At 34.4% G+C, this 14,342-nt stretch overlaps 1 protein-coding gene across 8 annotated transcripts in view; it reads right to left on the reverse strand.

The window, feature by feature from the left end:
- Window positions 1-14,342, reverse strand: part of COL4A5 (collagen type IV alpha 5 chain) — a 244,038-nt gene that overhangs the window by 77,297 nt on the left and 152,399 nt on the right. For 7 of the 8 annotated variants that reach the window (XM_039879705.1, XM_039879700.1, XM_039879704.1 and 4 more), the window contains exons 20-27: window positions 10,001-10,174; window positions 9,581-9,664; window positions 5,707-5,799; window positions 4,247-4,317; window positions 3,779-3,970; window positions 2,812-2,980; window positions 779-871; window positions 595-686 (exon numbers count right to left, since the gene is read on the reverse strand). In XM_039879705.1, coding sequence (XP_039735639.1) covers window positions 595-686; window positions 779-871; window positions 2,812-2,980; window positions 3,779-3,970; window positions 4,247-4,317; window positions 5,707-5,799; window positions 9,581-9,664; window positions 10,001-10,174 — 968 coding nt within the window. The remainder of the gene's footprint in view (window positions 1-594; window positions 687-778; window positions 872-2,811; window positions 2,981-3,778; window positions 3,971-4,246; window positions 4,318-5,706; window positions 5,800-9,580; window positions 9,665-10,000; window positions 10,175-14,342) is intronic. The other variant, XM_039879706.1, reaches the window with a different exon arrangement.

The following is a 14,342-nucleotide window of genomic DNA, read 5'->3' on the forward strand; positions in this document are numbered from 1 at the left end:
CACACACACACACACACACACACACATATAAAATCAAATTTGAATCTTTTGAAGTCATTAAGTGAAAATGAGTAAAGATATGTTTAGCACTTTTCTCAAACCAATGCACATTCTTGTCATTCATGAGAAAGTTTTGTGAGAAATAAAGCAACAGCTTTTAAAAATTTCAGTAAATCAAAAGAATATGATTTAGGATAAAACGTTATTTGGATGCATGTATGCAATCAATCTGTTTAATAGAATCCATTCACTTAACAGATATCTATTGAGTGCTTACTAAGCTCCAAGAACTGTTCTAAGCCCTGGCACTATAACAGTGAACACAAAAGTCAATAATCACTGTGATTTTTAAAGCTTATATATGACTTTTACATATCTATAATTTAGATATTTTCTTGTCTGGACTATTTTAAAGACAATGAAATTATAATGCATGCACGCTGTGATTTTTCATTGATATTCTTTACAGTACATAGAAAATAGGTACGATAAATATATTTTATTTGCCGAGTGAACTATATCAAAGAATAATATCATACTAAAAAGCTAACATGCCCTGCCTGCTACTCAGCCCTACATACCTTTGGGACCAGGTGGTCCAGGAAGCCCAATTCCAGGGATACCTGGTTCTCCTTTGCTACCCGGTATTCCTGGCAAGCCTGGCTGTCCTGGGAGTCCAGGGTCACCTAAGGAAAAGCAACAGTTTTTTGAAAGGGAAACTTTCAAAGAAAGAAGCCAATAAGTGTTAAAGACATAGTCAAATAAATTCCTCACATACCTGGAAGACCTACTTCACCATCTCTCCCTGGGATACCAGGCAGGCCAGGTTTCCCTGGCTGGGTTATGGTCTGACCTGGATCACCTTTAGGACCTAAGAACAAAAAAGAATCATAGTGAATAAGTGTTCACTTGACTAAGATCTCTTTGAATTAAAGACAAAAATGTGTATAATCTTTGAAACTGCAAACTAACAAAAATCTACAAGAAAAACAATTTCATATTATACATTCAAGAAAGATACCAAACAGAAGGATGAGATTTCAAAAAGAAAAAGTAGATGACAGTTTTAAGAGCTTCCATGATTGAAGATGGACTTATAAAAAACATTTTTTAAATGTAGGTCAAAAGAACCTAAAAAATAGAACTGTAGTAAACAGGGAAAATACTTCTTTTTGGTAAACTAATGGTACCTTAAGGTTTTATGTGTGCAAAGTCAAAGTACATCCACTTCTCATCGATTGAAATAGAAACTTGAAATAAGCTCAGGACAAAGAAGGATTTCTTAAACGTGACGAAAAAAAGCACTAACCATGACAGAAAAGTCTGATAAATTTGATTACATTCTAATTAATTCCTGTTTATTAAAGACACCATACAGAGAGTGAAAATGGCAAGACATAGTAAGCGACAGTTTTACAAAACAAATAGCTAACAAAGAACTAATACATAGAATATATGTAACATATAAATCCTCTACATCAATAAGAAAAAGAAACAATCTAATACAAAAAAAAATGGTTGAAATACTTGACTAGGCATTTTATAAAAGAAAATTCGAATTGTCAATAAACATATGAAAAGGTGCTAAAATTTAATATAATCAGATAAATGCAAAATAAAACTGCCATGAGATATGTCACACTCATCAGACTGGAAAAAATATGCAAGTCTGATAATACAAAATGTTTATGAGGATATAAAATAAAAAGAAATCTACAATACTGCTGGTAGAATTATAAATTGGTATAATTGCTCTGGAAATAGTTTGGAATTATCTAGTAAAGCTTAAGATGCATTTATTAAAAAATATTAATCTTAAATATATAACCTAGCCCAGGGACTGGCATTTTTTTTTCTGTAAAGGACTAGATAGGAAATACTTTAGGTTTTGTGGGCCATATGGTCTCTCTCACAACTACTCAATTCTGTAGTTGTAATGCAAAAGCAACCACAGACAATAGTGAATGGGTTTGGATATATTCAAATAAAACTTTCATTTTATAGCAAGTGGTGAGCCAGTTTTAATTCATGGGCTACGGTTTGCCGATCCTTTCTGCAGACAAGGGTGTGCACATGTACACCAAGATATATTCAAGAATGTACATAGAAGCATTATTCATAATAGGTCTGTATTATAAAATACCCAACTGCCATTAACATTAGAATGGATAAATCAACTGTGATATACACACAAGCACATATATACACACAGTGGGATACTAAACAGCAAGGAAAATAAATGTACTATAGCTATACAAAAGTTAACATAAAGAACATTACATTATGATTCCATTAATATGAGGTTCAAAAATAAGCTTAATTACAGTATTTTGTTTAGGAATGCACATCTAGGTGATACTACTAGGAGGTAAGTGGGAGGAGATTATGCAAAAGTCAGGAGAGTGGTTGCTTTTTAAGAAATGGTAGGGGATTAAGATCAGGAAAGAATAGAGAGGAAGATGGGGGTTTCTAGGAGGTTGGCAATGTCCTGTTTCTTGATGTGTGTGGTAGTTACATGGGTATTTACAATATAATTATTTGTTCAATGAAGTATTACGTATCATTTACTTCAAAACAATACTCCTTTGAATCTTCAAGCAGCTTAAAAAGAAGAAATACTCCTCTTTACACACACACACACACACACACACACACACACACACACACAGTGTTCCACTGCTAAAAATACAGAAAAGCCCCAAATATAAATGTCCAGGGAAACATATCTTTCATATGGAAAATGAAATGTAAGATAATATATTTCTGTTTTTGAGTACCAAATAAAAAACAAAACAACTGTCGTACACTCACCTGGTATTCCTGGCTGGCCTGGATTTCCTGTCACACCTTGTATGCCTTTTTCACCTACTGGGCCTGGAGGGCCAACACCAAGAGGGCCCATAGGCCCCCTATTCCCTGGGAGACCTGGCAAACCTGGGTTCCCAGGGGGACCTCTTTCACCCTTAAAAGCAATTCCGCCCTGAAAAGGGAAAAGTTTAATAGAGAAACATATAGATATAAGAGATCTCTATAGGTTCGTATTACTGAATACAACTAGAGAAATGATATCGCCATAAATAGTGCTCCTTAAAAAGTGTATAAGTGTGTGTTATTATGGGACGGTATGTGATCTCGCCACTTAGTCATTCATTCCTTCAACAAGTATTTTTGAGTTCCTACTGTGTGCCAGGTGCTGGCGATACAAAGAATAAAAATAGATTAAAAAACTCTGCCTTCATGAAGCTTACATTCTAGTAGAAGTCAAGAAATTTACAGTCTAGCTAATATTTTATATATCACTTTCCATCTAAATACCCTGGGCTGTGTATTGTGCACAAAATAAGACATTCATTGTGTTCAATCTTTAGGCTCTGTGGAACACTTAACATGGCCATCTATTCACACTAATCTCTAAACTTAATATACATATAAAAACCAAATTTGACTTCTGCCATTAGGTCTAAATAAACCCAGGATATATGGGGTAAGAGAAGGGGAACCTGCCAATGACCCATAAGCATTTTAACCTTCCTGCCCAGCTGTTTTAGCCAATATTACTCAATATAGTAATGGGTTAAAAAGAAATTTATAAAACAACTATGAGAAAAGAGTGGTAAAGAAACCCTACATAGTTCATAATAATGTACCATTTCTATACATTAATCACATTTCTATACATTAATCAATTGGATGTTCATCTCAGTACCAGGCACATCTTAGGAAACATCCCTAAGTAACAATTTGACATCACAAAATCAAGAATATCAAACCAACTCACAGGTTCTCCTTTGGGGCCAGGAAGCCCTGGCAATCCATCCTGTCCAGGGGTGCCAGGTAAACCAGGGAGTCCTGGAGCTCCAGGGAAACCAAACTCTCCTTTGTCACCCTTCATTCCTGGAAAAGTCAGGATGTCACCAGGTTCACCTTTAGGTCCAGGAAAGCCTGGAGCACCTGGAGCTCCTGGTATGCCCTAAAGAGGGGAAAATAAAGAAGAGGGCAAAAAATAAAGAGAAATCAGTTTATTTTTTAAAAATATTTTCTCTCCAGTATATCCCATTAACTCACCCAAAAACATTTAGTTTACAAAGCTATGAATCGAGTGAGCCATGTGATTAAAAGAGAATCAAGGAATCAGATAAGTCATAAAATAATAAGAAAACTAAATTTATATATATCCATGAGTGAAAATCAAAGTGTAAATGTCTGTCTTCTACTTCTTTTGTTCTATAATAAACTCAAAACTTACTGTTAATCCTTTGGGACCAGTTGCACCAGTGTTTCCTTTTTCACCCTTCTGGCCAGGAAAACCAAGAGATCCTAACACACACACACACACAAATAAAGTGAGCTTTGAGCTTGAACTCATGACAAAGCATATAAAAATCAGCAAGTCAGGAAATCAAGTTTTAAAATAACAATCCCATTCATTCCCATTTAACAGGTCATATTTTTATTTTCCAATTTTATGCTCTCAAAATGAAGAAATCATTCTTTCTTTTAGGTAAATCTAACATTTCATGTTACACACAATATTGTATCCTTAGGTATTTCCAACTCCAAAGCTTCATAAGAGCTCACAGCTACAAAGTACTATGCACAGAGGTACTCAGGCTCCTTAAACTATCTCATTGCCAAGGGGAGAAGGTGATAAGGACCAAATTTGCATATCTTTCATTGTTCTGACTTAAACAATTTTCGTATGTCCCTACCAGTCATTTCTTTGGTTTGTTACTCCTTAAAATTTGGTTTAAAGAAATGTTTGGTATTCAAAGGCTAGAGAAAATATTACTAAATCAGTCATTCCCAAAATGGGCCCCCGAACCAGCTGTATCAGCATCATGCGAGTACTGGTTAGAAATGCTAATTCTTGAGCCTTCGCCCCAGATTTACTGAACTGGAAACTTTGCAGGTGGGACCCAGCAACCTGGACAAGCCATACAGGTAATTCTGATGCACTCCCAAGTTTGAGAACAGCTATACTGGAGGTACAAGGCTAGATTATTAATTTCCAGTGGCAGCCATAAAAGACTTGCTAAAAATCTATTTCCAGGTACCAAATGAATTGGTTTCCTTGGCAAACACACTAGACAGAAAGGTAAGAGATCTGGTGTCTATTCTCTGGCCTGACACAGTCATAAAGTGTGACTTCAAGAGAATATAATATTGAGATATCTCAAGAGGCAGTTGAGTAAAAGATTTGTTGGTCTGATGGATAACAAATAGGATTCTGATTGGAAAAAGGGAGGATAAGTTATGCATAGAAAGAGGAATATCTGGCAGCTGGTTACCAAATTCCATTAGAAGTTCCTTAATGACAACATGTGATACATGCCTAATGATGAGAAACTCTGCCACTGGAAACTATACTCAGGGGCCAGGTATTATGAACTTTTGCCCCAATTTTCTGAAAGAAAGAAGTCTGACTCTGCATAAGTTCTTTTTTGTCACCATACAGTAAATAGGGAAGATATTTTTTCCTGGAATACTATTGTTAAAATTCTTTAATAGATAATGTTGGTATCTTCAGGTATTAGAAACAAGAGCATAATTTATTTCACAGCAGATAGAGGCATTTCATATTTAATTATTTACAGATATGAGTGACTAGCTATAAAATGAGAAGTTGACATCATTTTAAAACTATAAGCTCACTAAAAGCTAGCCAAGACATATTTTAAAAGGTTGCCCAGAGGCAGGATGTTTCACCTGGAGGACCCGGAAGACCTGGTAAACCACGTTGACCTGGAGGCCCTGAAATACCAGTTCCAATACAGTTGAAGCAGGTGTCACCTTTGTCACCTAGAGAAAACCATAAGAAAAAAAATATTTTACTTGTCTACCTTCTTTAGATTGATTCTAAAGAAGTTGGCATGAAGGGATAACATTCCTACCTAACAGTTTTATTAGAGAAGTCTACAACTAGAATCAATTCATTCGATAAGTATTTACTGAGCACCCACTGTATACCAACCACTGTTCTAGGTGCTTGTGATACATTGTTAAACAAATCAGACAAAAATCTATGTCTTCACAGTGCTCACATTCTACCAGTGGAAAGGAATAATAAACAACGAAGGTAACAAATTATTAAATTATATATGTACATATATACATATATATCAAAAGGAGTTATGTTTATAGGAAAAATATGGAGCTGGGTAAATGGGGTTGGATATGCTAGGGATGAGTGGCAGTTTGAAATTTTATATAGAGTGGTCAGGATAGACTTCATTGAGAAGATGATAGATAATAAAAAACTTTAAGGATGTGGCATGTGCACAATAAGTGTAGAGTATTCCAGGCAAAACAAATAGCCAAGTTTGGCATATACAAGGAACATCAAGAAAACCAGATTTCTAAGTAGAGCAAGAAAGGAGAACCAGGTCAGACAGTTAACAGGTTATGATGAGTGGCATATCATAAAACATCACCTAGGCCACCGTAAAGACTGTAGCTTTTACTGTGAGTGAAATGAGAATCTAATAGAAGAATTTAAACAGAAAAGCAAAATGATATAACTTAAGTTTAAAAGGATGATTCTGGCTGCTATGTTAAGAATAAAATCTAAGTGCAAGGATGGAAATAGGGTACCATTTAAGTGGCTACCGCTGCAGTGATCTAGGAGGGATGGAAACTCGTTCCAGAGTGACAGCAATTAACATGAGAATTGGTTAGATTCTGAACATATTTTAATGTAAAACCAATGAGATTTTCTCATGGATCACATATACAACATAAAAGAAGAGGGGAATCAGGGATGACTCCAAGCTTTTTAGCCTAAGCAACCAGAAGGCTAGCATGGCCTGCTTTTAAGAAAGAAGGGAAAGATGTTACTGGAAAAATTATGCGGAAGGAGGTAGTAGAAATAGAACTTCAACTTGATCAGGACGTGAAGTTTAAAATGTTAAGTAGACAGTTGGATATACTAATCTAGAGGAAAAGGCTTACATCTAGACAGGAGACATAAATTTGGAAGTCACTGGCAAGTAGATGGTATTTAAAGTCATAAGACAATGAATTAGTTTAGAAGAGAAGAGGAACAAGGGCTTATCTCTGGGGCATTCCAAAATTAAAAACTGGATAGATAATTGTAGAATACATATGGAAGTACAAAGTAAGCCAAGACTTACTATAAAGTTACAATAATTTAGACAGTCTGGCATTGGCACAAGGAGAAAAAATAAAACAATGAAACAAAATAGAGATTAGAAAAAGACTCGCACATATAAGGTTTACAACAAAAATGCTAATGCAATTCAGTAGGAAATTGATGGTCTTTCATACTATAGTACTGAATCAACTGGATATCCATGTGGGGAGAAAAATAAACTTTGATCTCTCTTTTAAATTATACTCAAAAATTAATTGAAGATAAATCAAAGATCAAAACATGAAAGGCAAATAGTAAGATTGCTAGAAGAAAACAAGAATATTGTCAGGTCCTTAGGGTAAGCAAATATTCTAAAACAGGACATAAATAGCACTAACAATAAAAAAAGAATTAATAATTGAATTTATTTTAATTAATAACTTCTGTTCAAGGAAAGACGAGTAAAAAAGTAAGTTAAACAACTGGAGAAGACAGCTGTGATGCACATATCCAACAACCCAATTAAAAATAGGAAAAAGGCAAGTTGCAAACAAAATATACAAACTCTAAGGAAAGAGGCTCAGCATCAATAAGTTATCAAGGAAATGGAAACTAAAACCACTTTGGAAAATGGGTTGGTGCTATCTATGGAAACAAAACCTATACCTATCCTATAATCCAGCAATTACATTCCCAGGTATATACACAACAGAAATGAATGCTTATATCCTACAAAAAGTATGTATATGAATGTTCATAGTAGCTTTACTCATAATAGCCCCAGATCAAATGTCTGTTAAAATTAGAAAGGATATTTAGGTATATTTGTCCAACAAAATACTAAAGAACAGTGAAAAACAAACTACCGTAAACAAAAAAACCTGGCTATATCTCATAGATATAAAATTAAGCAAAAGAAACCAGACACAAAAATGCCCATATTGTATGATTCTATTTACACATAGTTCAAGATTAGGCAAACTAATTTATAATAGAGGATAAAATAGTGGTTACCTTTTAGAGTGGTGGCTAGAGAGCATAAGAGAGTCGTCTAGAGTCCTGGAAAAGTTCTATATTTTGATTTAGATGGTAGTTACACAGAAGATTATACATAGAGGTATTTATAGATAGGCAGAAAGATAGATGGATGATAGGAGACAAATTATATATTTCATACATACACAGGAGGCTCTCAAATAATGTCATTTCATTCATTGTCATTTTGTTATAAAATTGATGAGATGCCATAGGAAATTAACTCTTGTTTATATTAATCAGCCCATGGTAAAACTGGTTTCATTATACATTGTTTAACTTGAAATTGCAGACCCTATCAATGATGTTAAGTGAGGATTGTGTGTATGTGTGTGTGTGTGTGTGTAAAATATTCCAAGGAGGTATGAAGGAAACAAGACCTGTAACGTACTGCAACCAAGTGAGGAAGTGTTTGAAGAATGGAAAGATCAAGTGAAAAAGGATGGAGACTTGACATTTGGATTAGCAGGATATAGGCTGCTGGTGACTTTGACAAAAGCAGCATCTATGGAGTGGTGTGATGGGAGGCAGTAAAATCCTGATTGGAGTATGTTTAAAAGAAAATGAGAGAAGAGTATATAGAGATAGTAGAAAAGTCTTGAGTTTTGCTGTAAATTGGAGCAGAGGAATACAGCAGTATCTGGCGGGGGAAGTGGGATCATGATAAGGTATTTTTTAGATTGGTGAAAAAGGCACATCTGTATATTCCTGAGAATGACCCAGTAAAAGTGAAAAATTGATGATGTGAGAAAGGCAAGAATTTGTGGAATAAAATCCTTAGGGGAACTAGGAGCGACTGGAATCTATTGTACAAATACAAGAATTCGCTTTAGATAAGAGTATTAACAATAATAGGCAGGGAGGCAGAAGATGTAGGCACAGATGCACGTAGGTGGGTAAACATTATGATGGCAAGCTATAAAAGTTCTCTTATTATTGCTTCAATTGGTCAGTGAAGGAGAAATGGAAGTGAGAATCTTAAAATGAGAATAGAAGAGGAGGTGTTAGAAATATGAATGGAGAAGAGAAGGTACAGGCTCAGAAGAGATGGTAACTTGAAATTACCAGGGCTATGTTTTTGTTCTGAGTACAACAGTGAGTGGAGGGTAAAGAAGTCAAAGGTTTATGCATGGGACTGACTACAATGGTTGATCATAAATTTATCCTAGGTTAAGAGGGAGAAAAAACACCAAAAGTTTGAGAGAGAGTCTGATTGAGGTCTCATTGAGGCTGAAGTACTGTAGGAGTTAGGTTATTAGAGGTAGTAACCTAAAAAGATAGAAGACAGTGGTCAGAAAATGGGACTCATGAAATCAAGAGCATGGAAGTTTGTATTACTGGTAATGGAAGGTCTTGGGATATGACCATGAGAGTAAGTGGCTAAAGGAGAGTGGAGGATATAAAGAATTTTGCTGATGATTTGAAAGAATGAAGGAAAAAGTATGGGGATCAAACCTTTCTCTCCTTGTTCTCCTTGGAGTCCTCTGTCACCTGGAGATCCTGGAGGGCCTGGAGGGCCTGCTTCACATATCTTATCACCTGAGATAAGATAAAGAAAGGATAGCAAGCTAACTGTGAAATATCCAGAAGACTAAAAAAAAGGAAGCCTGACAAGCTAGAAAAAAAAGACCTATTTTCAGTTACTTCCCCACAGTAATACAACTATCTATAAGCAAAAGAAAGATATAATACTGGTGATAATTTGAAGAGCAAATTTAAACTTCAAAGAATCACTAAAAATCAAAAATAGAAGGTGCAGTAGAAACTCTTACATATCGGAAATGCAAAGAACGATGCCAACTTTCAGCTAGATTCACTTATAAATGAAAACAAAATAAAAATGATAGAACTTAATAAAAGAAAAATATAGCTTACTAGGAGGGATTTGAGGGCCTGGAGGGCCAGGAGGCCCTGGAAGTCCAGGAGACCCCTGCTGTCCATCAAGTCCAGGAGATCCAGGAATGGAAATTCCTGGTGGACCTTCATCACCTTTTTGGCCCCTTTCTCCAGGAAAGCCAGGGGGGCCAGGGGGACCCATAACAGCAATCCCTAAGGAAAACAAAAACATTAAGGTGATCAAAATTCTCTCATTTTGGAGACAGTACATTGGTTCTCAATGAGACATTAAGTAATGATAAGATCTTCCTTTAATGTATAATGCCAGTTATGTTCTTATTGTTTTCTATGAGAATCAATATCTGGAAAAAGGAAAAAAAATATTTGAAAAGTTTCAAATACTGTAAGTACCAGTCTGAGTGTAAGAAAGAATAATTTAAGGTAACTTTATTACTTTTAGAATGTACTAATAACTCTCTACCCACACTTCTTTGACACTATTATCTTTTAATCTCAGAAATACTAGAAAGCCTTTAGCAAGAGAAAAAGAGACATTTCAAAGTTTCCATGTCAGTTTCTGGACACTCTTCTGTGTCACTGTCTATTCCTACACCATTAACACACTTTTTTCATTACTACAGCTCTATAATGTTTTCAAAAGTGATAAGGAAAATATACCCATCTTTGGTCTTTTTAGAAACTATTTTCATTATACTTACAAATTTATTCTTCCAAATAAATTTTAGAAGCGGCTTGTTAGTTTCATTAATGTAATGGCTAGGTGGAGAGCCAAAGGAGAGAAAGAACAATTAGGGGGATCGCTTTATGAACTATATAAATGTCTAATCAATGTACTGTATACTTGAAATTAATAATAAAATTTTGAAAAAGAAAAAATCATTGTAATTTTGAATGAGATTAATTTGAATTTAAAGATTAAATTTTGGTAGAATCACCTATTTATAATATTGAGTTGTCACGTCAAGTAATAATTAAGTATATCTATTTCTTTATTTATTCAATTTATATTACTTAATAATATTTTACTAAATTCTGCAAAGAGGTCTTACACATCTTGTGTTGAGTTTATTCATGGGTTAATTTGATTACTATTGTGAATTTTGTTGCTATTACTATTGTTAACTGGATTTTCTTCTTATGTTTAAATTTTAATTGTTGGTGTAGAAGGCAAATTATCTAAGTATGCAATTCATCTGGCCACCTTGCAAACATTCTAAGTTCTGGTAATTTACCAATTTATTATTTTAGGTTTTCTGGGTAGATAATCGTATGGTTGGTGGATAACCAAAATTTATGTTTTTTTTTTTTTGTCCTATCCTTACACCTACCTCTTTTTTTCTTCAGACTTAGTGCATAGGTTGTGATTACTAGTATAAGGAAAAAAAGTATTGGTGACTCTGAGTATCTTTATCTTCTTTTCGACTCGAATGAGAATGTTCATGATGTTTCACCAAAAAGTATGACATTTCCTACAGGGTCTTGTACTTCCTGTTGAAATAGTTTTATCAAGTTAAGATATTACTTCCCTTTAAATCTTAGTTTAAGAAATTTTCCTTTAAAAATGAATGAATATTGTTTTTATTTTTACTTGTATCAAGTTTTTCCTTTTATTTTGTTTGTGTTGTTTTGTTTCTTGTTATTTTTTCAACTTAGCTTGTTTATTTTTACTATTTCTAATTTTCTGATAAATTAAGGTCACCACTTTGGCTGTATTTAATGAAGTTTGATATGAGTTGTTTAGCATACAGTAATTGCTAAAACAGAAATTTCCATTTCTGTTTCCTCTTTACCTATAGAGTTATTTACAAATTTGCATATTAATAAACAAATGTAAAGATACTTGGTGCTTTTATTTTCATTGTTTTTTTTTCTTGTTGATCTAATTAGATTTTTATTTATTAAATGAAAATATTAGCACTCTGTCCTATGTGTTACAAATATTGTCCTTGAATTAGCTTTTGTCTTTTAACTGTTTAATGGTTTTTTTAAGTTTTATTAAAATATAATAGACAATTAGTTGCTCGTACTTACATTGTACAATTCAAAAAATTTTTTTCAATTATAGTTGGCATACTATAAGATATTAATTTCATTTGTACAGAATAGTGATAAGAGATCTATATAACTCACAAAGTGATCACCACACTAAATCTAGTACCCCTCTTTCACCTTACATATTTATTACAACATTGGCGACTATTTTCCGTATGCTACACTTTATATCTCCACGACTATTTTTAAATATCCGTTTGTATGTCTTAATCCCTTTGCTCTTTTTCGCCATCCACCTCAACCTCCCACCCTCAAAATATTTTCTGTATCTATGAGTTTATTTCAGTTTGTGTTGTTGTGGCTGTTTAATTTGTTCTTTAGATTCCACATGTATGTGAAATCATGTGATATTTGTCTTTCTCTATCTGACTTCTTTCAGTGCAATACCCTCTAGGTCCATCAAGGCAGTATCTTTTTCTATCCCTTCCTTTTAGACTGTGTGTATCTTTTAATCTGAATTGAGTCATTTGTAGGCAGAATATGTAGGGGTCTTGTTTTCTTATCCATTCAGCCACTCTATATTTTGTTTGGGGCAGTTGATTCTTTTCCATTGGAGGAACTTGTTGATAGGAATGTAGTTATTACCATTCTTTATTCATGTTTTCGATAAATGCGTTTTCCTTTTCCTTTTTTATTATTATTTATGCTTACAGCACCTGGTCTTCTTAGGTGGTCTCTCATCCAAGTACTAACCAGGTCCTACCGTGCTTAGCTTCTGAGATCAAACAATGGGCTTGTTCAGGGTGGTATGGCTGTAGACCATAGGCCGTGGCTCTACTGGGGCGCAAACTCAGGACCTTCCTTCTGTGTGTAAAGAAGACGTGCTAACTGCTACACTATGGAACCATGTCCAATGTTTTTTCTTCTTAAAGAAGTTCCTACAATACTTCTTGTAACACTGGCTTGGTGTTGATAAATTTCTTTAGCTTATTTTTTTTCTGGAAAGCACTTTATCCGTCCTTTAACTCTAAATGATAGCTTTGCTGGATAAAGTATTCTTGGTTGTAGATCCTAGGTTTTCATCATGTTGAATATTTTGTGCCAAGACCTTCTGTCTTGCATAGTTTCTTTTGAGAAATCAGCTGCTGGTCTTATGTGCTCCCTTGTAGGTAACTAACTGCTTTTCTCTTGCTGCTTTTAAGATTCTCTCATTGTGTTTATTTATATTTTTGCCTTTTTATTTATCTATTTTATTATTTTTATTTTTTAAAATTATTATTTACTTATTTATTTTTATAATGACAATGGTTAATGAAACCCAATAAGTTTCATCTATACACTTTAACATTAAGACATATAAATATTAACACTGTGTGCTCAATTCCCATAGCTAGATTTCTCTCTGTCACCACATATTTTCCCCCTTTACCCCATCTACATCCTCCTCCCCCCACCCCCTATCCTCTGGTAACCACTAGTCTATAATCCATGTCTAATGCTCTGTTTGTTTGTCCTGTTCATTCGTTGCTTTTAGGTTTATATCCAACATATAAGTGATATAATGTGATTTTCAACTTTTTCTGTCTGGCTGATTTCGCTTAGCATGATTATCTCGAGGTCCATCCATGTTGTCTCAAATGGCAATATTTCATCTCTTCTTATGGCTGAGTAATAATCCATTGTATATATGGACCAGAGCTGCTTTGTCCAATCGTCTATCATAGGGCACTTCAGTTGCTTCCACATCCTGGCCACCGTGAATAATGCTGCTGTGAACATCGGTGTGCAAATATCTTTTCAGATATGGATTTTCAAGAATAACATTACATTGTATATATGTACCACATCTTCTTTATCGAATCAACTATCATAGGACACTTCAGTTGCTTCCAGGTATTAGCCACTGTGAATAATGCTGCTATGAATATCAGTGTGCAAATATCTTTTCATTTATGGGTTTTCATGTCTTTGGGGTAAATACTCAGTAGAAGGAATGCTGGATCATATGGTAGATCAATTCCTAGTTTTTTGAGGAACCTCCATACAGTTTTCCATAGCAGCTGTACCAATTTGCAGTCCCACCAGCAGTGTATAAGGGTTCCTTATACTCCACATCCTCTCCAACATTTGTTATTATTTGCCCTATTGATAATAGCTGTTCTAACAAGTGTGAGATGGTATCTTATTGTGATTTTGATTTGCATTTATTTCCCTAATAGCTAGCGATGTTGAGCATCTTTTCAAATATTTGTTGGCCATTTGTATGTCCTCTAGGGAGAAGTGTCTTTTCAGATCCTCTGCCCATTTTTTGATTGGACCATTTGTTTTTTTATTATTGAGTTGTATGAGTTCTTTGTATATTTTGGAT

The sequence above is a fragment of the Pteropus medius genome, unplaced genomic scaffold, assembly GCF_902729225.1.
Source record: "Pteropus medius unplaced genomic scaffold, Ma_sr-lr_union100, whole genome shotgun sequence".
Taxonomy (NCBI): domain Eukaryota; kingdom Metazoa; phylum Chordata; class Mammalia; order Chiroptera; family Pteropodidae; genus Pteropus; species Pteropus medius.